Raw genomic sequence first — 27,488 nt, forward strand, 5'->3', positions numbered from 1 at the left:
CAACTAATCAATCAGCTGATGTCCTGTGGCATTCATTGTCCAGGGCAAATTCATCCCTCAACAACCTGACACAAAGAAAAAAAAGGAGTTCACCCCCCACTGAGAAAAAAAAAAGTTTCACCCTCCCCTGGGCGACAGACCACCCCCCTGAACAGTGTTTGAGTACCCCCCGAGGTAGACTACTAGTAGTACCCTCCTGGTAAGCAATGCCCCCAAGGCAAGCCAGTACTCCCCTTGCAATACCCCTCTTCGTCGGTTTAGCAGAAAGTGCTGAGCCCACAAGAACAAGTGGGCGTTCTCTGTCTCCAAGCAAAAAATGCAATCCAAGCACAGTTTCACATGTAAGGAAAATATTCATACACACATATGCACTAAACAAAGATGAATAAGTCTCTTCTAAACACTCGCCAATAAAGAAAACACGTCACTTTCTGCTACTATGGGGAGAATAAATGTGGTATCCCAAACCAATCCCATAACACTGAATGATTCAAAAAACCCTCCCCAAGATTAAAAAAAAGGTTCTTTAACACTTACCACTTCATAATGAGAAAAAAAACTCGGAATTTGCGCAAGACACGCTAACACACACACGGGAATGCACTCACAAACGTCTCAGTTCTAACGGAACTTCCCAGCTCTCCCAAGGCAGAACGGCCTGGGCAAAATGCTGAGTCCAGTTCAATTCTCTCCCATCACTGCCACAGTTAACGGACGGATATTTTCTCATTATCTCTCACTTAGTAACTGAAATTTAACAATCTAACAATTTTCCACAATCCCACAAAAGGCTTTGTCGTTCAAAAACCACGGCTAAGCCACCACTGTTACGAGATAAGAATCTTGTATTTAATATTCAGTAAGCGTGAAACCTGAAGCGTTAAGGCAAACTGACAACACATTCAATCTCTCTCTCTCTCTCTCTCTCTCTCTCTCTCTCTCTCTCTCTCTCTCTCTCTCTAAGCGACCGCTGGCATAGCCTTCGCTCTCTCTCTCTCTCGACTCGCAACCTCTCTCTCTCTCTCCACCTCTCTCCATTCTAACTGGTCATCAAATGAGAGTCAGAGATATGGAAAAATATAACATTTATTTAACAATGGAAAGATAATAACTCAAGTCTCACAGACTAACTAACTTAGTTAAACCCCCAATATTTAAATGTCTTAATCAGTAATTAGTCACACCGATTATCTCTCTTCCATGGGACTCTCTGTCCCCCTAGGACTCTCAGTTCCCTTGCCAGAATCATCTGTTACAAAGACAGGAGAACACATTCTTAAGCACACACAATTGTAAAGACAAAGTCAAAGGCGCACACGTACATATGAATGCACACTTCGTCAACACCCCATGTAACTGGTCGCAGCCAGTTTTTCAAAGGCACTTGAACAAGATCCCATGATCTCACACAGAACTGGTAACAACCAGTTTCTAAAGGCACTTGAACAAGACCCCATGAACTGACGAACATTGACCCGCTTAAACTATGCATCAGAAATTATTTATCAGCTTTCTCAGGTCGTTGCTTCAGCTCTGTCTCTATGGGTAATCTGCGCATTCCAAATTGGTCACAGCACATCACATTGGCATATTAAATATATTATTAATTATAACCCCTTTCATCTCACATATATATAAAGATATTCCTCAGCCTCTGGTATTTCAACCTGATTATACCTCTTATATCTTTTTATGATCACGCAAAAATATTTCATCCAGAAATATCTTTTGTCTTCATCTTATCCTGATGTTATTATTGACCCATCCTCCTTTAATAAAGATTTTTTCATTTTCTCTTCGCCGACAGAAATTTCATTAATGGTTTCTTGGGTACCATAGCATCAGGGCCACAACATCAACATATACTGTTGTCAGCTTAATTCATTAGATTTTAGTACTCCCCCATTCTACTCTGCGTTCTTCATCTCCTTTTTGTTATTCGTCTACATGCACTTTCTGCATTTTTTTCCCGTTTTTTTCTCTCTAATCCGATACCAAAGGTTTCCATTTTGTTACTCTATATCATGTACCCTGTTTCTGGAAGCTGATTTACATTCCTGAAGTTAAACCAGTCATCAGTGATTGTCTACTCTACCTCAAACTTGTTTCTAAAGCTGCAATTCTCTTTCGACATTCAGTTGGAAAAGCCTCTTCATATTCCTTTTCGAGGAGTTTTCTTACATCAGTCCTAGATACTCTTTTAACTTTTTGTTGGGCGTTTTTAATTTTACTTCTAGTTTGGCCATGGCAATTTTCTGATCACTACCAACGTCTGATCCTCCGTAGTTCCCACCTTCCCCGCGTTCTTTGTTTCTATATTTATGGCTTTGTGATCTAGTTGATTATGACTACCATCTGAAAATGTCAAAGAGCTTGTCCTTTTAGCAGAGAAGAGAACCTTCAATTGCCAAACTATTTGCAGCAGAAAAACTAGTAATTTGCACCGAATATCGTTTGCAGTCTCACCTATACCTTCCATCATCCACACGTTTGTTGCTGTTCCCACCAACTTTTGTATTACACCACCAATAAAATCTTCATATCCCTTTGAGGTATTTAACCTGTAACAATTTGCAGGCCTATATAAAACATGTTTTGTTTCTTCGGAAATTCACTCCTTGATGTATATCACTCTCTCTTCTCTTCTTCTCCTTCTCTCTCTCGTCTCTCTCTCTCTCTCTCTCTCTCTCTCTCTCTCTCGTCTAAATGTATATATATATATATATAATATATATATATATATATATATATATATATATATATATATATATATATATATAGTGTGTGTGTGTGTGTGTGTGCGCTGTACAGCAAAGAATGAACTATCCGAAGAGACAGAGGATATATTTTATGCAGTTCTGCAAAATGATACAGGTTAAATACCACAAAGGGATATGAAGATTCTTATTGGTGGTGTAATACAAAATTTGATTGGAACATAGAACGTGGTGTGGAGGATGCAGTGGATGGAAGAGGTCTGGGAGAGACTACTCCAACAAACGACTAATCGCTAAAACCGAAGACTAAGCCTGTGAAATCCATATCGTCAAACTTAGTTGAATTTTCATGAGTTTCAAAAAAGGCTGCTCAATTGATTCTTTTATTAAGCATTTGCTAGACATAAATCAAGGTGACTTAGACAAAGAAATAAAAGTTGCACACGCAACAAACAAAGGAAGGGGTGAGAAAAATACTCGCAAAGTCCTTCAGGGCATAATGAATCGACTTTAGAAAAATAGATACGCCATTTCTTCATCTCATCACGCTCTATCCTTATCACAACAAAAGACTAGTGGTGAATAAGTGTACACAAAATGCAGACAATGAGACTAATCAGATATGTTTCTCAATGCTGACAGTAACGATCGTAGTTGGTTTGTTTACTATGTCGTGACAAATTTACGCTGGAGCAGGATAGACGTTAGAAGAGGAAGGAGCGATAACTGCAGCGGCTGAATCACGCGAAGTAGCAGCAGCTTTTTCTTCTTCGGCCTTGGCGATCTGGTCGAGGACGAACTGGGGAATCGGGTGAGGGAATTCGGGAGCCTTGGGAAGATTGTCTGACTGAGGCTGGAAGCCTTTTTCATCGGCCACGTACGTCACTTCGACGACAGTTCCATCAGGTGAAGTGTACCTGGGAGTGCAGAAGTGGAGTGTTAATGAAGCCCATAGTAGGGTTTAGGGCCTTGCCTCGCTGCTATCACCCAAAAGCTACTGAGCCATTGGTTTCAGGTGCAAGCGGCTTCAGGCCTTTACAAAAGGCCGAAATCCAGCTGAGTGAAAATTCGCCTTCTATTCCTTTTTGCAAAATACATGGGTTAATATCTTATGAAAGTAAACGCTCAAATCAGTTTTCTCTTCGCTGTTTCCTGTTTGAATAGTTTGGATCTGATGTACCAAGTCGGGGAGGTGAAGACTAAAACAAAGAGGAAATATTACCAATGCATAAAACCTCAAAACAATTGTCCTTGAGATATTTGAAGCATATTTGCAAAATTAGGAGGAATAATCAACGCTCTTAATAAGTTTTTCGTCTTCCAGAAGGAAAAACAGTGCCTTTAGTCAAATCTATCATTTTCAAACAAGCTAAAGTAACGAAGTGATATGTTTCCTCCATGACTTAGAATGTCTATCTATGAAGGAGTTGGTTTTGGTTTCGTCATTTTCGGAGAGCGCGCAGCATTATCTTCACTGGTTAGAATTACATAATTCTATTTGTTGTAAATGGTAATAAGTGAAAATTTATGAAAAATATTGCTGCAAGTTTTGTGAGAGAGAGAGAGAGAGAGAGAGAGAGAGAGAGAGAGAGAGAGAGAGAGAGAGACTGATTGCCGAATACTCACTTGTAACTGCCTGTTTGAACGACAGTGCCATTTTCTCCTGAAGGCGAACCAGAACCCGAGACGATGATGCCATTGTCGCCTTCGAACTCGAAGTTGAAAGTTCCGTCTTCCTTGTGGTCCCTGATGTCCCTTAGGATGGCGACTGCAGCTGGAGTTTCGGGATTTTCACTCCTTACTCCTGGTGCTGCTCCATATAGGGCTCGAGCAGTCGAGGGCTGCGTCGGCGCTGGAGGAGTAGTAGAGGTGTACTGCGGAGCAGCAATGGATAGGGCTGCCAAGGTGGATAGAACGACCTGCAGGAGGACAAAATATCCATTTTCTGTTTTTGTTTGCTGAGAATTTAGTGCAAATATCATTCTTCCTAAACAGCGTTTAGAACACTTGGATACTTTGAATAAATAAAAATATATCCTTCACTGATTTTGACTTCAAACTGAATGTTTTTGCTTAAATATTAGAAATACTCAAGGTGCTGCTTTTCAAGTTTAAGTATATCTTAGTTTTACCAGACCCACTGGAGCTGGACTTAACAGCTGCTGCCTAGGGCTGACCTGAAGGATTCGATATTTTACGTGGCTAGGAACCAACTGGTTACCTAGCAACGGGACCTACATCTTATTGTGGGATCCGAACCACATTACATCTAGAAATGAATTTCTACCACCAGAAACAAATTCCTCTGATTCCGCGTTTGACGAGTCGAGAACCGAACTTCAGACCAGCGGATTGGTAGCCGAGCGCGAAATCCACTCGTCCAAGGAGTAACTAACAGGCAGTCAAACCAAGCACAGAAGACTTTCAGTCATTCAACGTTCAGGAGAATGAGAAGAAGGAGTTGGGGTGGTTAGAACAAGATGAAGAGATACAGAAAATGAAGCACAAAGATCTACAAGTGGAATTAGGAGAAACAAACCCCCCCCACCCCCCCCCACCCCCCCCCAACTTGCATTCACAAGTAACTGTTAGAGACTGGACACCAAGACTGAAGAAAAGAACTGGGAATGAAGGCAAAGAGAAAGGTTTAAAAGTGGTTTGGTAATGCCTGCAGTGTACTATGTGAGGTGCACTGACGGTATTACTATTATACGGGGGCCAAATTCAATGTGAAAGAAACGTTAACATATATGATTTTACAATTCAAAAAATTCAGGCAGACTAAAAATAATCGATTTGAGACATCCGAAATCGGGGTAAAAATGACTGATTTCAGAAGTTCCGCTTTAAGTCACATGCAAAATCGGGGTAAGAATGACTGATTTCAGAAGTTTCGCTTCAAGTGACATCCGAAATCGGGGTAAATATGGCTGATTTTAGAAGTCTCGCTTCAAGTGACATCTGAAATCGGGGTAAAAATGACTGATTTCAGAAGTCTCGCTTCAAGTGACATCCAAAATCGGGGTAAAAATGATTGATTTCAGAAGTTTTGCTTTAAGTGACTTCCGAAATCGGGGTAAGAATGACTGATTTTAGAAGTCTCGCTTCAAGTGACATCTGAAATCGGGGTAAAAATGACTGATTTCAGAAGTCTCGCTTCAAGTGACATCCGAAATCGGGGTAAAAAGGACTGATTTTAGAAATCTCGCTTTAAGTGACATCCGAAACGGGATAAAAATGACTGATTTCAGAAGTCTCGCTTCAAGTGACATCCAAAATCGGGGTAAAAAGGACTGATTTTAGAAGTCTCGCTTTAAGTGAAATCGAAATCTGGGTAAAAAGGACTGATTTTAGAAATCTCGCTTTAAGTGACATCCGAAACGGGATAAAAATGACTGATTTCAGAAGTTTCGCTTCAAGTGACATCCAAAACGGTGTAAAAATGATTGATTTAAAAATGCTACAGATCTCAGTGAAATGGAAACAACACTTCAGTGCTCAAATGGCGATGAAGAGGAACAACAATGGGCCTGCTTACTGCCTTCATTTTGGAGGTGACTATTGAAGACTGTTGGAGAAAGTGGGCGAGGAGGTGCTTATATACGAATGACCAGTGACCCCTCTTCTCACAAACGGAATGCAGATCATTAGTTCTCGAAAGGACGGGAAGGGCAGCTTTTATCCTTCCTCTCTGCTTCTTGCTCCTCCTTCCCTTCCCTTAGACCTCTAGTCGTTCACGTGGTTTTTGGATCATTCTGATGACCGCCTCTTGAGCACTATTTTCAATAATAAATGTTCACGTTTGTTAAAAGATATCAAATATTCTCCCTTGGATGTCGTTCACGCTTGAATGACAATAATTTAGAGTATCTTAGAAGATGATCAGTGCATTTCTTTCTATTCTGTAAACACTCGAATATTTATTTGTTTTGATAGATCTGAAATTTCAGTAAAGCTGGCTAAATTCCATTTCGTAGAACTAGGAAAATAGTTAGTAAGATCTATTTATTACGACAAGAAAAGTTAGGTTCGTTTACTGATATCAACTCAGTTTTCATGTTATTTGAATAATATAAAAAGAAATTCAGAAAATTAGTAACAAGTGATTTCAATATATAGTGCAGATTCTCTATATTTAAAAGAAAGTTCTTAATTCAAAATAATGTTCTATCTCTTCCAGCATTTATATATATATATATATATATTATATAAGATTATATATAATATATATATGATATATATATATCTATATATATATGTATATATATATATATATATATATATATATATATATATCTATATATATATATATATATATATATATATATATATTTATATAAATATATATATATATATATATATATATTATATATATATATATATATATATATATATATATATATATATATATATATATATATATATATATATATATTATATATATATATATATATATATATATATATATAATATATATATATATATATATTATATATATATATATATGTATATATATATATACATATATAAAATATATATATATATATAGATATATATATATATATATATATATATATATATATATATATATATGCATATATATACATATATATACATACATACTGCTAGAAGAGATGGAACAATACTTTAAATTAAGAACTGTCTTTTGAGTATAGAGAATCTGCAGTATATATTGAAATTACTTGCTATTCAATTTTCAGAATTTCTTTTTATATGTTATTCAAAAACATAAAAACTGAGTTGATATAAGTAAACGAGCACAACTCCTCTTGTCGAAAGATCTACCGTCATTAATTTCTTTGAAATTTGCATAGAAATATGTAATAAACCAAACGTGACCGATGGCGTCAGCTTTCTGACAGCAATCCTCGACTACAGACAGTCATGAGCCATATCCTGAAACATTATTGATAAGAAATCCATTGATATCTCACACCAAAAATTTACATTTAGTAGATTAGTATTATTTCCCATGGATCTTTCCAGTTGTTGCTTTCAGAAATCTTTAGGATAAATACTTCATTCTGAGAACCTTAAATTCATATACGAAATAACGGGAGAAACTTATTTATTTAGTGAAATAAGACGATTAAGTTTTTTTGCCACTAACAATCGTGTTTTGGTCGTTTAAAAAATGATTCCAGCGTTTGATAATGTTTCAGATAACGTTTCAGCTGATACCGTTGAGATCAGATATCATATTAGAATCAAAATGAACCAATCCATATCCTAATGAAACAATAAGAAATGTTTTGGATTTGGCTGAAATGAATGTCTTCTACTAAATGTGCCTTGTACCAGATCAACCTACCTGCATTAGTATTTTTTAGCCTGTAGCTAATACGTTTCTGCTGTACCTCTTTCTCTAGCATACGCATATTCTGTCCAGTCAGTGAACCATAGACACCACTCACTCATTAAGTTATATAGAACTGATACAATACCTTAATCAACTGTAAATTGTACATTCCTGATACCCAGCGATTGCACCCAAAGGGTGTAACACAGCAGATGGTCGTGTTTTTCTTTTCCAGTTTCACTTTTCCTATTCCCAGCACTAAATAAAAGGCCAAATTCTATCACTCTTAAGCAATGTAACGAGAAATACGATGATTCAAATCCTAGGCACACTCCTAACGATTCTCATCCAGGCAAGCTTTGGTTACCAAATCATCCTCCTTAGGAAGAAGACGTGACTGGGCTTTTCGAACGAAAATTACACTGGTAAAGGTTTCATGGCTCCAGTCCTTCGAGTTGGATTTGTTTTGTATATATTAGGTTTACTAACAATTTAAATTGATGTCACTTTGATATTTATATATATATATATATATATATATATATATATAATATATTATATATATATATATATATACATCATAATATATATATATATATCTATAGATATTATTATATATATATATATATATATCTATATATATATATATATAATATATATATAAGTCATATTACATTACCGTGATTCATATACATATATCGAGCTACAAATGTCCTTTAATATCTAATTCGCTCTACCCCGGAATTAATATATTTTCATATATGTTTAACGGAGGGGGAATTTATTAAGCGATAATAGAATTGCCGGCCGACAGGCGCGAACCATCGACCTCTCAATTCCAGGACTGGCAGTGAAGCCTTAGCCAACCCCGCCACCGCAAGAGATATAAGTTTATGCCGCCTCCCATTTCAAATACCTGCCATGCTTAGGTATTTTTTGTTTTTGGAGACTGCATCAAGCCCATCTCGTCCTCAGTAGCGTGGTAGTGCTTTTGCCCGCACATAGTCATTATATAAGTCATATCACATTACCGCGATTCATATATATGTTACTACACCCCCTGTTCACTAAACTACACAAACTGGAATCTCTTACCTACTGTCAATAGTGCCCTCTGTCTGCAATCATGTCATTAGGCTATTAAGATCTCGTAAGTACAAAAATATACTATTTGTTACCCTAAGCAGTTGATTATAAAATAGGACAAAATGATTAACAAGTCATAATGGCAGAAACCCTAAAACTGCCCATAAAGAAACCAGTAAGTTAACATTCTACCCTTCTGACTAAAAATTCACTCCCAGACCCAAAATGTCAATAAGCTCATCGTATTAATCAGGTTAGAGATTCCCGTCTCTAAATTAGCCATGGAATAGGACCCATCTTTATGATGGGGCTTTGTCTCCCAACACTCTTCATGTAACACCTCTTAGCGTTCACCTAAAGGAATGTGACTTTCGCAAGTGCCTTGGACTATTAGGCCTGTAACACCCGTACAAATGAATGTACATGCCTCACAATCGGGTGAGTGATCTCTCGGTTAAACTGCTTGCGTATTCAAATTCCTTTCTCAGCCTGTCTCCAAGCGAGAAGTGATATGTGACTTCACTTAACATTACATAGTACATCACATTGGCATTTTAAACATATTATTAATCATTGCCCCTCTTTTCATCTGACAGAGCTCGGCCACCTAAAATTGCTAGCTCCCGCATAGCCACTGGTCACACAAACAGCTCATATATATAAAACACATTGGCCAGCTCAAAAAAAGTAGTGCACTCCCGTCGCACACCATATCGGCAACTAATGTATCAATTTACCACATGACTTAGGGTTCCCTCCGTTGCTGGAGCCCTTGTGCTTTGTCGAATACACAAAAGTTTAAGAACTCCTAGCACACAAATGGTGATCAGTATAGTACCTAGCATGACCATTAATATTGGTATAGTGTAACGGTCGTCGAAAAAAAATTCCTCTTCGTCACTATCCTCCAGCGGCGGGACTGTAACGGTCTCCACTGTAGGCGGAATTCGAACCGCCTTATGGTTTCCATATAAGTGGACGAGTTGTAGACACGCCGACTAAGTACCATGAAGGAATCCGAGAGAACACTGCAGGAACCGTCAAACAGCTGGGATCCCTGTAGGACGAGTGAATTGTTGTAGACGCAGGTCGAGTGCATAAACCAACTTGAAACAACTCAGCACGCGCCATTATTCAGCGTCTGCGACCCTTGTGAGTGTATCCAACACCCTCTCGTCGCGAAACTGTAGATTTGACATTTTCTACTGAAGTAAACGTGGTCACCACTCCGTGACTTCTATGCAAGTGCTACTCGCACCCGCCTCATCAAAGGCTGTAGACTCCTAATTTATCCCAGAAATTACCCTGAGACGGTATATCTAAGACATCTCATCCTTTGCAAAGGCAGTCCATAGAAACCCCTGTCAGAGGTGGACAAAGAGGCAGGTAGAAGTGTACTGATTTTTATTAGTCAAGGGAAATATAAATATACAGCATGTGGACGGAAATGTGGTTACCGACCCGCGAGAGAGTAAAAGTGGGTCGGCGAGACCTGATTTGTGTTTCTTGAGAGACATAAAATACAAAATATAAAAGTACACAAAATATGGTCATACAAGCTTTATACACTGGCGGAAAGCCCGCTGAAGGCTCTCTCGGAGGGAAGTAAGAACAACGTGAATGATGAATTTATCAGAGAAAAATTATGGATAAGCGTTGTCCTTACAAATACTCCCCCCACTAAGACAATAATTAGGCATAATTGTTGGCTGACTTCTTTGTACTTCGGGTTGTCACTCGCAGAAGCGAGCTGGGCGGTGGAGGCGCCCTCGGGTGCGCGATATCAGTTGCTGTGGTAGAGTTTCCGGGGACGGGATGCCTCCCCTGAGGTGATCCTCGGGGGGTTCGACCGTCTTCCGAGGGCGGCCGCGGCTATGGCGGGAGGTTTGGCGATCGAAGGAGTCGCTTCTTTCCGAGGAAGATTGAGGCGCCCTGTGGAATCCGCGTCTGCGAGGTCCTCGTCCATGATGAAGGCTGGTTTCAGACGATCGATTGTGACCCAGTCCTTGCGACCGTTGATGGATAGGAGATATGCCTTGTCAGTGCGTCGTAGGACGCGGAAGGGACCACGGTAGGGTCTCGTTAGAGGCGGGCGGCGGGCGTCGTCCCTGACGAAGACGTGCTTGCACCATGATAGGGCCTTCGGGAGGAAACGTTTGGTCCTGTGAACTTCCCGGAGGATTCCCGAAGCCTGGCGATGGAGACGTCAGCGTCGTTGGCATTGGTCGGGGACTGTTAATGGCTCCCCGTATACCTTCTCCGCGGGTGGTGCCTCGCCGTTCGCCCGCGGGGCAGTCCTGAGACCGAGGAGGACCCTCGGTAGTTGGCTCTTCCAATTTTCGTCGGTGCAGCGCGCCATCAGGGAAGCCTTGATCGAACAGTGGACTCTCTCCACCATGCCGTTAGCTGCTGGGTTGTAGGTGGTGGTGGCGTGTAGCGACGTCCCCATTAGGCGGGCCAGGGCAGTCCACAACTCCGACAGGAAAACTGGTCCGCATTCTGTCGTGATTTCGTCTGGCACTCCGAATCGACTTACCCAGCTGGCGAGGAGGGCTTCGGCGCATGCTTTCGTGGTTGCCTCCGACATCGGCGTTGCCTCGGGCCATCTGGTGGAGAGGTCGATTACCGTCAGGAGATATCTGGCGCCTTCCAACGGGGGCAGGGGGCCCACGACGTCTATGTGGATGTGGCCGAATCTTCGTTTCGGCTGCGGGAATTCCCCCACGCCTGATTCTGTGTGCCGACTGATTTTGCTAGTTTGGCAAGGCACGCAGGCCCTGGCCCACTCGAGGGAGTCCTTCCGAATTCCATGCCAGACGAACTTCTCCATCAGGAGGCGCATCGTCGTCCGGCCCAAGGGGTGCGAGAGTCCGTGCATGACGTCGAACACGGCTTTCCTTTGGGAGGCCTTGGGGATCATCGGGCCGCAGGCGGCCCGTGCTGATGTCGCAAAGGAGCGGTCCCGTGCCCATTGCGGGGTTCCGAAGGGTAAAAACGTCTTCCCACTTGAGGGCGGTGATAGCTGTGCAGTATGCGGCGGTCTCCGGGTCGGCGGCCTGTTCCTGAGCGAGGTCTTTGTAGTCGACACCGAGATGCACGGCGTTGATTTCTATCCTCGATAGAGCGTCTGCCACGGGGTTCTTCTCGCCAGGCACGTACTGGATGGTGCAACCGAACTCTGCAATGGCTGCCAGGTGCCTCTGCTGTCTGGCTGACCAAGCGTCGCCCGCCTTGGTACTGTAGAACGAAGTAGTCGCCATCGCCATCATCACGTACAGTTGGGAATTCTCCAAAGTCATTGTGTGTCCGTATTTAAAAGGTCTACATGGTCATAAAATAACTAAAGTCCTGTTGTACTCCCCAAATCCGTCATTAATTAATACTCAATCTACTAGTCAAATATTAAAAAATTCCTCGCTAAACCAAATATAATCTTTACCCACTGAATCCTCACAAATAATCCCATATATGACAAACATGCTATCAAAAGAGAACACATAAGTCTAACAGCAAAAACCCCTTTATGGTTTATATAACTAGCCTCCATAAAATATAATGCCGAACACCCCTTCTATCCAACTCACATACCCTGACAAATCATATCTACTATCTAAAAGAAAAATGCTATTTAGAGCTCAACCCTCATTACAACATCTCTCGTAAGAAAAGAAAAAAAAGGAAAAGGAGAAAAAAAAAGAATAAGATAATATAACAATAATAAGTGAACTTTCCCCCATTACACAGTGCACATAAGAGAAAAAGAAACATATATAATTCAATATCTTTCCCAAAACGGAATGTGTACCGTTATGGAATCAGCTACCGCAGCAAACCCATCGACCAGAAACGACCAGAAAAGATTCCCCTTACATGATACGTTCCCGTGAAATACCATAATCAGCATCTACGAAAATAGTGCAAATCCCCGAGTAATCAACTCCAAAGGGGAAAATCCGCAACCGGACTCATTATAGCAACGTTAGCAAAAAATCCACCTGTGAACACTTCAGGTGCTTTGAGCTGCTGCATAGTCAAACTTGCAACGCCAGAAACTCATGATTCTCAAAAAAAAATGTCCTATACTGAAACTACATCAGCATATTCTACAGAACTATCTCCAGGATATGACCAAAGTGTTCCAAAGATTAACGTCACCTCCATAAATCCTCATCTTAATAATAACACCACTCCAGTGATATAAATATTTCCTCTATTTAATTAATGACCCCACGCCAAAAAATCATCCCGTTTCTCAGCTAATGCAAAAAAATTTGCCGTATTTCAACACGTACCTACGTAAAATATTAACCCCAAAATCTTACGCCAAAACGGCGCGGATTTGCACATAATAAGAAAAAAAAACCGTAGAAGGAAATATAAGCCAGAAAAAAAAATGTGAAGGCATTCTGTCACCAAATCGCAAAAAACAGACAGCATGAAAAAAGAAGGGAAAAGGAAAAAAAATGCAATTGCACGACAATATATTAATCACCACAACCAATTCATTTCAATTTCGAGATATGTGTTAACCTCGACTGACCTGTTTGTACATAAAAGACTACAGATCTGTTTCCAATTATCTCTTCAATGACTTTAAAAGGACCTTCAAACTTCGGGCCTAGTTTGTAATTTAACTCATTTCTCACATTAAGTTTTAGAAATATCTTGTCTCCGACATTGATCTTGGGATCAGACGATTTACTATTACTCTTCTGTACCATATCTCTGGTTGTGGATTCGAGATTACGGCTGAGACATGTGTGTCTCTCTCTCGCTGTGGATATCAACGCCTCGACCGTATCCTCCCCATGATGAGGCATAGTTAGCAAATCAAATGTGCCTCGTGCTGAACAACCAAACAAACTTCAAATGGGGACATTTTAATTAAATCACTAACCATAGTGTTAATACTATGTCTAACAACATTAATATATCTGTCCCAATTCTTATCATTACCACCTACAGTTTTCCTAAGAGCCTTGAGCACTTTCCTGTTTGCTTGTTCGCACAACCCATTTGCCTAGGGTCTGTATGGAATAATTGTCACTTTCTGTATCCCCATGACTTCAGCTAAACACTCCAAGGTTTTGTTCACAAATTCCCTCCCATTGTCGGGTGAGCCATATCTGCAAATAATACCATTGAAAAACGCTATGGCTACTTCTTCGGCCGTTTTATGCTTAAGTGAGAAAATTTCTACTATCCTTGTAAGTTCATCTTTTATCAATAACAAGTACTTGTTCACATATCTAGACTCACAAAAATTTCCTAAGATATCCTATTGTATTCTCTGAAAAGGTCTACTCGGTATAGGATACGATCCTATTTTGCATGAAGTTGTCCTTGCAGGCTTACATGCGTTGCACACCGTACAATTCCTTACAAAATTTTCCACATCTTTCCCCATATTTTTCCAAATGTATTTAGCACGAACCTCATCATACGTTTTTGTCTATTCCCAAGTGAGGACTACCGAACCTGCAATGAACTATACCCAAAACCACTGGAATTAGGACCTTCGGAATTACGATCTGTGTCGTATCTCCTTTACTTTCACTGGTTCTCAACTTATATTTAATTTTCCTAACCAATAGATTACCTTCTAACTCCAAACCCGAAAAAGGCAGCTTATAACGTTTTCTGACTAATTCCCCTCTTAGAAATGCTTTTGCATCTGCTAAAATCTCGTCTTCATCTTGCCTTTGCTCTACGAGAGGTATATCCCATTGTATGGTTTCGCTAGTGACTTGCGCGACTTGGAAACCTTCCATGTCATGAAAACTCCTGCTGAGAGCATCAGCAACGACGTTAAATTTGCCCTCTATATATTTGAGCTTTGCATCTAAATCTCTGATAGTTAAAAACCATCGAGCTCTTTTGGGCGACAAATCGGGTTTATTAAAAAGATCTAGTAATGGTCTGTGGTCTGTAAGAACTTCTACTTTATTCCCCATCAGTAACATTTTAAAATGAACTAAGCTCGACACTATTGCAAAGGCTTCTTTATCTATGGTGGCCATGGACTTCTCGTTGCTGCCCTTTGTCTTGAACTTCCTGCTATAAAAAGCTATATGATGAAATTTCCCATCGAACTTTTGCATAAGGCAAGCACCTATACCTTCCTGGCTTGCATCAGTCACTAATGTAAAAGGTTCCCTAAAATCTGGAAACTTCAAAACAAGGGGATTCATTAGCGCGTACTTGAGCTTTTGAAAACTCTCCGCCTGGGGTTCCTTTCATTGAAATTGAACGTCTTCCCGCAACACATCAGTTAGGGTAGCTGCTATATTAGAGAACCCTTTCACAAACCTCCTAAAGAAACCAGCGATACCCAGGAATGACTTAATCTCTTTCTTTGATCTTGGGGTGCGAAAATTCGCTATTGCTTTGACTTTATCGTCATTTACTCTAACCCCTTCCTTAGATATGATGTGACCTAGATATGTGATCTGCTTTTTCAAGAACAAGCACTTGGCTAGTTTGATTTTCAACCCCGCTAATCTAAGCCTCCTAAGTACTTCTGTAAGCACTTCTAGGTGTTGAGCGATCGTGTCCGTTGCGATCAGGATGTCATCCATATACACAAAAACATTTTTGCCCAATAACCCGTGCAAAACTGTTCACCAACCTGGTAAAAGTCATTGGACTGCCCGATAAACCGAAAGGCATTCGGGTAAGTTCATAGTGTCCCTTGGGCACTGAAAAAGCGGTATATTCCTTGCTACTCTCACTAAGAGGGACCTGTAGGAAACCATGTACCAAATCAATTGAGCTATAAATATTATGTCCCCCAATTTCAACAAAAAGATCTGGTATGCACGCGACTGGGTAGCGGTCAGGGATCGTCTTCTCATTTAAACGTCTAAAATCGACGCATACACGGACAGAACCGTCTTTCTTAGGCACCGCTAACAAGAGAAAGTTGTAAGGAGACACGCTGGGTCTAATGATTCCTTCTTCTTCCCATCTATTAACCTCTTTCTGTACCTGTTCTCTGATTTTGAAAGGTATGCGATATGCAAGAATATAAATAGGTTTTGTGTCACTCTCCAAATTTACCTTATGCTCTAACACATTAGTCAACCCCAATTTGTCACCTTGTAAGGCTACCATATTTCCAAATTCTGCCAAGAGCCCGCTTATCGCTTCAACAAGTTCGCTATAATCCGCATTAGCTAAATGTTCTCTGAATGTTCGTTTTCTTGATTGCATTTCTGCCTCCGAAAACTCAGGTTTCCCCTCTACGATAGCCACTGAACCACTATCACAACTCCAATCTTGGAAATCCAATATATATGTGTTTTTCTGGTATCTCCTAACTGTATCATTACAGTTTAGCAACTCTAACCACGTAAACCCATCCTTGGATACACTGTTCACCGATGCCGTGCTAACAATCCCTCTAAGCTTTTCACTATTTTCAATAACACACACATCTGTGGGTTTTCTCATTTCCTTCAATTTAACTTTTACCATAGTCTTTGAACCTGGTAGTAACATAATATCTTCAGATAAAACACCTCTATATTTGTGGTTAGTAACCCCCCTTGCCACCGCCCCATACACATTACCACCCTCAGTATCATCCCCAGCAATGTTAGTGTCAGAAATAACATCCATATTAGTATCATCACCACCATTGTTATCACTGTGAACTCTGATTGAACCCCCGTAATCATTTCCCATATCACCAATGTGTGTTTTAATTGCCTTTCTCGATAGCACTCGTATCACCGCCATTAATACCACCGAGCACATCTCCTCTTTCAATAACCTCCATGTCCTCCATTCTATTCACGTCCTCATACGGTAGAAAAATACCTGGTATTCCGACTGTTATCTCATTAGCACCCGCATGGATTGAAATATTGTGTCTTCTACAAGCAGGATGACCCAGCAAAAGTTTATTGCCCAACGCAATTCCTTTTATTACCAAAAATGGTTCTGTTAACACTCTGTCACCGAGAGTAAACTGTACTTGAACACAACCCAGGGTATTTAATCTATGGGCTTGCACATCACATACCGTCTCCGTTGAGGGTTGCAAAGGGTAATTGGAAAATATGGATTGATACAGATTATAGTCCATTAGATTTATTGAGGCCCCCGAGTCTATGAACGCCGGGATATCTACTACATCCCCTAGTGTTCCATAGACTATAGGCTTGGGCTCTGGGGCGTCTCCCACGAGACCACAATGGCATTTACCAATCACCTGTACCCTTTTTGTTGATCAGGCTTCCAAAAATTTTGTCGATCCCTTTGCCCTCTGGTTTGACCTGCCTGGAAAGTTCTTCTTATAATTACCAGAACCTTGAGGGGTGTAGGTCTCGCATCTCTCCGTATCTGAGACGGACAAGACTGCCAATAATGATCAGTACTTTTACACATTCCACAATATTTAGCCCTACACAATTTCTTTGGATGCCCTGGTTTATTGCAGTTGAAACAGCGCAACTGCTGTTGCTTTTGATCGATCGATCTTTTGTTCTACTCAACTTTTGCACACAGACAAAGAGGAGAAAATTCTGTGTCTCTTTGTACTCTATCCCTCGGGCCTGTCCCGTTAAAAATTGTGCTATCTACAGTGGGACATTTAGACCTGTGTTTATCTATTTGGGTATAAAGTAATTCTTCGTCTGAAGTAGGTTCAATCTTTTCATCAAAGCTATCCACTATCGCATCCGGTACCTCGAGCAAGAGCAGGGAAAAATAGATCAGTTTATGAATATTATTTAGAGAGAGATTATCCGCTGTAACCCATTTAGATGTTTTCAATTTTCCTACCAATCGCCACTGCGTCAAACAGTTTTCTTTGAACTATGTTGCTACGCGGACCTATTAGTGCCCTTCCTTAGTTTATAAAGACCCCGAAGGTCCCTCACCATATCTACGTGTTCCTTTGAGCCATACGCTGTTTTCAAAAATGCTTGCAAGTCCATCCAGGTACAACATTTTGTAAATTGGAAACTCCTGGAATGGTGGGAGAGTTCTCCCTTATTGAAATCTAGCAAAGCTTTTGCCTCTCTAAATGCCTCTACACCGTCTACTATATTCTTTCCCGCTGAATAATTATCAACTCCTTCAATAAAGATATTTACAGGTTGTGATGGTACGCCATCTACAATCCCTCTGAATGGACTAACGCCTGCACTAATGTTAGTCACGTGATGTAGTAGCGTCGTAGTGTTTTTAGTATCCGCCATTTTTCCCTGTTTCCGAAAGCTATTTTGTTCTATAAGCTTCCCCGATCTCAATAACATCAATGTATTTATGTACACCAAACCCAATAAAAAAAAATTAACACATATTTTTCCCCAATAATGGGTAACAAAAAGCGAACGCGCCCCACGCCCAGTATATCAAAATAATAATCCCACGAAAGTAACAATAAAAAAAAAAAAAAATAGGGAGGGGATAGAAAAAGAAAAAAGAATGCAAAATGCTTACTAATCAATTTGCCCCAGCAACCGTGCTTGTTCCCAGTTCTCTCTCTCTCTCTCTCTCTCTCTCTCTCTCTGGCGTGACTCGCAACAAAATCTTCACTCAAGTAAATTTGCCACAAACAAATACAAGGAACACGAACAACAACAAAAAGGTAAAAAAAACATAAAAGATAAAAAGAAGAAAATAAGAAAGAAAACTTGAAAATGCACTCACATCTTCATATGACCGGAAACCGAATTCATATACACACCGCGAATATGCGTGAACTGCGAAACACTTCAATATGTCGAAAATTAAACTTTTCCCCCTTCACGTTTTAAAACACTATTATTCCAAAACCCCAAGATGTTGATACTGACTTAGCCCAAGAGACGAACAGCTTCCCTCTGTCCGACTAATTGAATCAGAAAAAAGAGCCCCGAGTTGCCTGTGACATGATTAATAACCCCTTTTTCCTACCAAAAAAGAAAAGACCCCCTCTATCTAACTGGTCACCCGTCTCTTCGGAGCGTACCTACAGCTTATAAAATATATAAAAAGCCTCTTAAACCGCCTGCCACCACTGTTACTTAACCCCCCCCCCCCCCTGTTCACTCAACTATACAGACTGGAAATTTTTACATGCTGTCAATAGTGCCTTCTGTCTGCAATCATGTCATTAGGCTATTAAGATCTCATAAGTACAAAAATATACCCAAAGCAGTTGATTATAAAATAGGACAAAATGATTAACAAGTCATAATGGCAGAAACCCTAAAACTGCCCGTAAAGAAACCAGTAAGTTAACATTCTACCCTCCTGACTAAAAATTCACTCCCAGACCCAAAATGTCAATAAGTTCATTGTATTAGTCAGGTCAGAGATTCCCGTCTCTAAATTAGCCATGGAATAGGACCCATCTTTATGATGGGGCTTTGTCTCCCAACACTCGGCGTGTAACACCTCTTAGCGTTCACCTAAAGGAATGTGACTTTCGCAAGTGCCTTGGACTATTAGGCCCGTAACACCCGTACAAACGAATGTACATGCCTCACAACCGGGTGAGTGATCTCTCGGTTAAACTGCTCGTGTATTCAAATTCCTTTCTCAGCCTGTCTCCAAGCGAGAAGTGATATGTGACTTCACTTAACATTACATAGCACATCACATTGGTATTTTAAACATATTATTAATCATTGCCCCTCTTTTCATCTGACACATATATCGAGCTACAAATATCCTTTAATATCTAATTCGCTCTACCACGGAATTAATATATTTTCATATATGTTTAACCGAGGGGGAATTTATTAAGCGATAATAGAATTGCCGGCAGACAGGCGCGAACCATCGACCTCTCAATTCCAGGACTGGCAGTGAAGACTTAGTCAAACCAGCCACCGCAAGAGATATAAGTCTATGCCGCCTCCCATCTCAAATACCTGCCGCGCTCAGGTATTTTTTGTTTTTGGAGACTGCATCAAGCCCATCTCGTCCTCGGTAGCGTGGTAATGCTTCTCCCCGCTAAGGCTTCAATGCCAGTCCTGGAATTGAGAGGTCGATGGTTCGCGCCTGTCGGCCAGCAATTCTATTATCGCTTAATAAATTCCCCCTTGGTTAAACGTATATGAAAATATATTAATTCCGGGGTAGAGCGAATTAGATATTAAAGGACATTTGTAGCTCGATATATGTGTCAAATATTGAGCTGGAAAATATAGTTGATATAGAATTCACAATACCCTGGGAATATCTCCACAGTTCACCTCTTCATATCCTACAACATTCATGTGTAAGATACGCACATGTGAACACTGGAATTTTTGTTAACTATATTCCAATCAATCGAGCAAGGCAAAATATATACCTTACTTTAATACCTCACTAGAAACTAATGTCATTGAGTCCAATTTTATCAATGAAAGTCATGACCACAACATAAAAATCAGGTAAGGCGCGTACAAACCGGATCTGTAATTTGAAAAGAACTGTGTAAATTGGTCAAATTCTAAGAAAGGTGTTAGTCATGTAAACTTGGTAGATATTAGTCCTTAGCACTAGAGACTTTAGCTGCCGCTCTCCCTTTGACACCTGTGGCTATGTGTGTCCGTATTGTCCCCCTAGCATAGCACATATTCTGATTTCTACCTCTATGTACCAGCCCTTATATATATATATATATAATATTATATATATATATATATATATATATATATATATATATATATATATATATTATATATTATATATATATATGTATATATCTACATATATGGAAACGAAAGCATGCGAACATGTTTCACAGGAATACATTTCTGGCTGTAAATAATTGTTTTTCCTTCCGAAAATCAAGAACGTATCTTGCAAATTTTCCACAATTTACAATCATCTCCATTACCAAATCAAATAGAGTAAAAAAGAAAACTCTGAATTATATATCACTACGAAAGGAAGACAGAGGGAGATTTATGGGAACAGAGAAGCATATTTATTATTTGTTTGACTTGAAATTATTATCAAAGGAAGCCTTTTGTGGAAACTTCCCTTTCTGAGCCCAGGCTTTTTCTATCAATACCCAAACACCATCCCTTTAAAATTACGAGAAAACCAATCACTTATGATTATGTTTCTACTGAATTTGCCCGACAACAAGGTCTGACATCCTTTATTTCATCTGATGTATAATTAACTAATTAAGACGAGCAAGGAGTTGAACTTATGGAGTCTACCAAAAGTCTCAAGTCATTAATTCATTTGGTAGATTCCTTACCAACTTAAACTACTACTAGCGTGTTTCACTCCTAGGTATTTGTTAACGCTTACATTCAAGTATATTATAATCATAAGTGGTTGTTTCTCTTACAAACTGACGTGCAGGTGCCGGGTATGGATGTCAAGTTTATCTTCATTGAAGCCTGACTCAACATGGTAAATTTCCACAAGAAAACTTCCTCCGAGTTTTGAGACTAAGTCGCTATGACCACAGTCTCGAGGAAGCAAGGTTTCTCGCCGTCAAGAGTTCCTTTCGTAGGATAATCCCCGATATTTCTAATTTTTTTTTTTTGTTCCATCAAAAAACTATTCCGCATACCGATTGGCGTTTATCCCAACTGGCTTCCATTGTTCACCGTTTGGAATGAAGGTTAAGTACAGAATGAACTTGATAAATTCTCCAACACTTCTGTGCCATGTTAATTCTCTTCACAATTAAATAGGAAATTAAAAAGTCGCCAGATAGGTGTAGATTTCCTTTTTAGATTTAGTATTGAAATAAGAAGGTAATTTTCTATCATTCTTCTGGCCAGAGTGATAATTTTGCGTACCATTTCAAGGAAAAAAAAAAAAATTGTAAGTAAAGGATGGACAGAAAATTAACGACAGGGAAAATGAATGGAATGAACCAGCAGATGACTTAATGAAAATCATTGCTATGCAAGGGAGGAGAGCAACAAAGTAATAGATTTTTTTTGCAACTGCATTAGCCACTATTCGTCACACAACGATTCAATTTCAAAGTAATAAAAACAAAGTTCTTATTGGAGTTTATTATTCATTATCATTTCTATTCAGATATGCAATTATTGAAACACTGATAAGTTAAATAATAATGATAATATAATGAGTTGAACGTTTGTTCTCAAATTCCTATTGTGATTCAAGGAAAGGCCGTTCTGCACAGTAGCACAAGTGTTCTTCTCTGAGGTACTGCATTATGCTTGAGGGGTTTGATATAAATTGGGAGAAGAAGACTTAGTCTCAGCAGTCGCAGAACCTGCAGCAGCTGCATCCTCCTCGGCAGCGAAGGCGATCTGGTCGAGGACGAACTGAGGAATCGGGTGGGGGAATTCGGGAGCCTTGGGAAGACTGTCTGACTGAGGCTGGAACCCTTTTTCATCGGCCACGTACGTCACATCAACGGGAGTTCCGTCGGGGGCGGTGTACCTGAGGACACGTACAGGAAATGAACAAGAAGCACAGTGTCTTTGTAACACTCAGATTGGAGACAAGTATTAAGTCTCGAATGCCAGAACTGACATCGAGAAGAACATGGTATCTAAGTATCCAAAATCAGCAATACAAGGACAATTCCAAATGCAAGAACTGATGCCAAGCAAAAATGCACTTTGGTATCCCTGGAACACTTTATGAAATAAACAAGACAAATCATTTCAAATCTAAGAATTAGCATAAACAATTATAGCAAAAATCGTGAAAACGAAAATACAGTGAAAATTTCAGCTGCTAGAATTAGCATCAGAGAGAGCGTGATGTTTGTAATATTTTTTAAAATTTGCAACAAATCGACAATTGTAAATTCTATAACTGGGATCATCATATCTTTTAAAATATCAGTGTTTGAATGAGGATTTTTTGCTGTCTGCAAGTTATGATGTGTAAAGGAAAGTAACTATCATTTTAATTGAGTGAGGCTTTAAATATATATAAGTTCAACTTCGTTTTAAGATCATTCCTTCTTAGTGAAAAACAGCGAAACGAGGTAAAGACCGCAGCTAACGAAGACCGCAGCTAACGAAGAGCTCAATGGAGCAAGATCTATCTGCAGTATCGAATGATAAAGTTTGTCTTGATGTCCAAACCTTTTTACTGTAGATTGCTATATTTCCTGTAACATGTTATCTGCACGTCATCTGTTCACCGGCATTAGACGTAGGCAATTGCCATTGCTTGAAAGGGGTTAATCCAGCTTGTTTAGAAAACTTGTGAAAATCCTTGGCCTTTAGTGACGCAGAGAAGCTAAGCTTATGGGTCGGTTCGCAAATCTTTGGGAAGTTAGCTGTCATTGTGAGAACGCTATCCAGCCAGTAATCATCCAAACAGTAAGTTAGCTATGCAATTATGCGCAACTCAGGAAAAAATAGTAAATTCATGTTCTCGTATAAGATTTTATACCGGAATCAGTTACAAGCCTGGAAAAAGACCTCTCTCACAAACAAGAGAATGTTATCAAGGATAATATTTGTGACTGTAATATGATATTTACATATATGTCTTCCATTAAGAAAAATATATATAATGTTTGTATTCTACGTCATTGCTATATTCGCTGAAATGGGCATGCGAGTGCAAACTAAATGAATCAGAACTTGCTTTGGATTGTATATTTTTTATATTTATTATTTTTTCTTAATCCACAAATAGAAAGAAAGAGAATTGGAACAGGAATTCATATTACTTGTAGTTGAAATATTTTAGTCTTTTACTGTGTTCTATTAACGAGAGAAACAAAAAAGAGAATTTAAGACTTTATTTAGGTGCAGAACATTTTCTAGTAAAGAGAAATTAAAGGAAGAGAGATTGAAACTCAGTTTGACTTGTCGTATGTTAGTCTTCATTGGATTTTTACTGTAAGAGTCAATAAAAGAGGGAAGAAGGAGAGGGAATTCACGAGAATTAGTTAGTTTTGTTAATATTTTCATTAATCAGAAAAAAAATAGTGGGAAGAGAAAATCCACATTTACTTGCACATGTAATCATTTAATCTCCATTAGGTTTGAGAGCTGAAGAGGGAGAGAGGAATTACCTTCTTAAGTATACCTTTGCTATTTTATGGTCAAATCAGTTGTTACTATAAGGAGAAATAAGTGGGAGATACTCATTACTAGGGAGAAAGCAATGCCCACTGGCAGTCGTGGCAGTTTTATTCTTTAGAAAGTAGATAGAGCCTCCAGACTCATACTTACTTGTAACTTCCCGTCTGTACTACGGAGCCCCGTTTGTTCCTGTTGCGGATCCAGATCCAGAGACGACGATCCCATTGTCGCCCTCGAATTCGAATTTGAAAGTTCCGTCTTCACTCTGGGGTTTTCTCTCGTCCCCTTAAGATGGCCACTGGAGGTGGAATCTTGACTTCGCATTTCTTTGGCCTGCTCCTGGCGCCGCGTACAGTTGAGATGGGGTTGTACTTGGAAGAGGTGGAGTAGTAGATGGAGGAGGAGGTGGTGATGTAGGTGGAGAGAAAATAATTGTACTGGAGCAGCGATGGACAAAGTTGCAAGTGCTGAGATAATGATCTGCAGGAAAACGAAATAGACTGAGTTTGTTTAGGTGCTCAGTGCATCTGAAAAAGCAATCATTTTTTGAAGGCACAAAAGAGCTGGAATTACAATAATCAAAGAAGCTAATGCTTATATAGAGGTTAACTCCCAAGTCAGCTAGAAACACTGCTATCCTCAAGGAGGCATACGAGTGGGAGCAATCTCCTTCGCTTACTATCTTCATCCTGGAGGAGATGTTGAAAGACTGGTGGAGGCAGTGCATGGTGCATTCCTTTTAATAGAGCATTTTCCATGTGGAAGGAATTCAGATCAGTCCTCGGAGAAAGGCCTCTCTCTCTCTCTCTCTCTCTCTCTCTCTCTCTCTCTCTCTCTCTCTCTCTCTCTCTCTCTCTCTCTCTCCACCCTTCATTTACTTTCTCATGAGCAGAACCATGTTGGACGAGATCCAGATGACCTCAACTTAATTACATTTCATATTCTGGCTGTGTATCTTCTGCCTCTTGAGCAGCTTGTCCTTAAAGCTCATTCTAGTTATGCTGTTACTTTAGGAAACCACATCTTGATCCGGTGCACTACGTGAAAAGTATTCCTGGTGGGTATCGGTATCATTCGTAAAAATATTTTTCTATACATATTGTTATGATGAAATTATGAATATTTTAATTTTATTTATTCTTTACTAAATGGTTTTACCACAAGATTATATAGTTGCTCTCATTATTTTTCTGAACACATGCTTTTATTGTAATATCGCTTTCCTAAGATATTATAAATACTCTATAAGTTTAATCAAGGCGTAATCTTGTTATGTTTTTCGTTACTGTAAAGCCTGTACTTCTCATATTCTTTTATTTCTGCAGTCTTCTTTTATCATTGTAATATGGCCTGCTTTCATGACCCAAACTCACATTTTCTTCGTTCATAATCTCTTTTGATAACATTAAAACTCACGAAACATATTTCATATAATAATGGGATGCACAGTATGAAAATATTCCATTAGACATGCAGGAATTAAAATCTATCAAAGGCATCAAACCTCTTCTCTCCACATCTTCCTTCACTTTATCTCGCCATCTCATTCTCTGTCTCCCTCTCGATCTTCTTCTTTAAACGGTTTTTTTTTTTCCTCCTCCCAATCCCTCTTCGCTTCCTCCTCGTCATCCATCCATCCATCACATGATGCCCTACTACCTCAATCGTGACTCTCTTATTACCTCGTAATCTTTAATAAGCCTGCCCATCTTATTTCAATCCCCCATCTCTCAACCACCAATATTCCCATAATCCTCCTCAGTATTCTCAACTTTGTTCTCTCAAGCTTAACTTCCTCTTTTCTTCTGAGATCCCATTTTCAATCCATACATTAACACTGGTCTTATCACTTTGCCATAGATATTGACTTGTAGCTTGATTGGCATTTTCTTATCACATACTACTCCAGCTACCTCTCTCTACTTCCCTCATGCAGCTTTTACCCTACAGTCAACTTCAACTTCAGCCTCAGTTCCTCCCTTTTTTGCTTAAAGTAGATCCTAAGTAATTAAACTTTTCCACTCCTGTTTATAAATTAAGATGCCACTGAATCATTATTTCACATAGAATAATGTCTGTACGCGTAAAAGGATATCTCTGAGCAAATGTATATATACGTTCCACAATTTTCAACTGGTAAATAAAGTACGTGCAATAGCACTGCACCTCTCACTGTACTAAAACGGTGTTATATGTTCTTTGGAGTGTATCATCTAAAACTACAATGGCATTCCCTTCCGACTTTTAATTCTTATTCCACTCTTTCTCTAAAAACTGTCAAACTTTATCCACTTCACATTTTTATACTTTTATAAGGAACGGTAAATAGAGGCAGCAGATAGATGAAAAATGGGGAGTTGTTTATAAGCCATACATAAAAACTAATTCTATATCAACATATCTACGTTACCTTAGGTAACCCATAAAAATAAAAACCTATGGTAAGATAAAACCACCGTATTGTGGTTTGAAAAATATTCTCTAATCCTGTTTGAATAAACAGTACTACTCTTAGCCATTTTTTAATGCCTGCCAGTATGTCTGGAATGGCTGCTGCTAATGAATAAATAAATGTAGCAACAGATCTTGTTCCAAACTTTCAAGGAATTGGTAAAGGAGTTGCTTTTTAGTGTGGATATATGTGCATCAGCTTTTAATGAATATTGCCAAAAAGATGTGCCCATAAAATCATAAATGCAAGTGTCATATCATGAACATCTGGAAGGGGTGTTGGGGGAGAGCAGTACTCCTTGGCAGAAAGAAAAGGATCTGCAGCAAAACTACATCTTATAAGAGAGCTGTGCTGTAGGGACTGAGCCACAGCAACCTGTAAGCTGCACTTATGATGAGAAACACTTCTTACCCTAAGGAGCAAGGGAATGTATGACTAGTGTTTCTTTTTCAGTCTGTGTGAGCATCTTCAATTATGAAGTGTTGGGGACAAGATGGCTAAGACATTCTCTGGAGCCAAAGAATCTAATGTTGTGAAAAACTTCTCGGGGAATAATTTTTAATTTGTGAAATATAAGTGTTCATTGTAATTTTGGAGCCTTAGTTTAAAGCATTTTCTTTTGCTGCAGTCACCTATTGCTATAATTTCATTTCTACATCATATCTAGTGTATCCTTGTGATAGCCATAAGTTTATGGAGGAAGCTGCCTCCATTTTCAGAGTAAATAAATTAAGAAATTATTGAAGTTATGTCTGCAGGTAGTAATGCTACAGTTACATTAAATATTTAACAAAAGTCTGTCGAAAGAAAGACTACCAAAAATAAATCATTCCAAGTGAAGAATTATGGACCTTGTGGATGGATGTGGATAAGCTACTCCATCACGGAGAGAAGGAAACTACAGACTGCAACTCCAAAGGAGAGTAATGCATAGA

At 39.3% G+C, this 27,488-nt stretch overlaps 2 protein-coding genes and 1 long non-coding RNA gene across 3 annotated transcripts in view; all 3 read right to left on the bottom strand.

The window, feature by feature from the left end:
* Window positions 1–24,820, bottom strand: part of LOC135206617 (cuticle protein AM1274-like) — a 94,611-nt gene extending 69,791 nt beyond the window's left edge. Inside the window, exon 1 of the mRNA XM_064237957.1 lies at window positions 24,781–24,820. Within this exon, the coding sequence (XP_064094027.1) occupies window positions 24,781–24,789 (9 nt within the window). The 5' untranslated portion in view covers window positions 24,790–24,820. The remainder of the gene's footprint in view (window positions 1–24,780) is intronic.
* On the bottom strand, window positions 3,088–6,387 carry LOC135206435 (cuticle protein AMP1A-like). Its single transcript, XM_064237812.1, has 3 exons — window positions 6,256–6,387; window positions 4,344–4,636; window positions 3,088–3,634 (listed from the first exon to the last, which is right to left on the bottom strand). Exons 1-3 carry the CDS (start codon window positions 6,262–6,264, stop codon window positions 3,400–3,402), a joined length of 537 nt encoding a protein of 178 aa, XP_064093882.1. The 5' UTR covers window positions 6,265–6,387; the 3' UTR covers window positions 3,088–3,399.
* On the bottom strand, window positions 22,080–24,371 carry LOC135206436 (uncharacterized). The gene is made up of 2 exons (XR_010312741.1): window positions 24,252–24,371; window positions 22,080–22,491 (listed from the first exon to the last, which is right to left on the bottom strand). It is a non-coding gene; the product is annotated as an uncharacterized LOC135206436 (long non-coding RNA).
* Window positions 24,821–27,488: the final 2,668 nt, after the last annotated feature.

The sequence above is a fragment of the Macrobrachium nipponense genome, chromosome 31, assembly GCF_015104395.2.
Source record: "Macrobrachium nipponense isolate FS-2020 chromosome 31, ASM1510439v2, whole genome shotgun sequence".
In the NCBI taxonomy this organism is placed as follows: domain Eukaryota; kingdom Metazoa; phylum Arthropoda; class Malacostraca; order Decapoda; family Palaemonidae; genus Macrobrachium; species Macrobrachium nipponense.

What these genes read in the sequence shown, in the direction of transcription:
- LOC135206435 (XM_064237812.1), bottom strand. An exon ending in GTTCAAACAGGCAGTTACAA is followed by an intron (nt 3,635 to 4,343) that starts GTGAGTATTCGG and finishes CTGCACTCCCAG; the next exon opens with GTACACTTCACCTGATGGAA.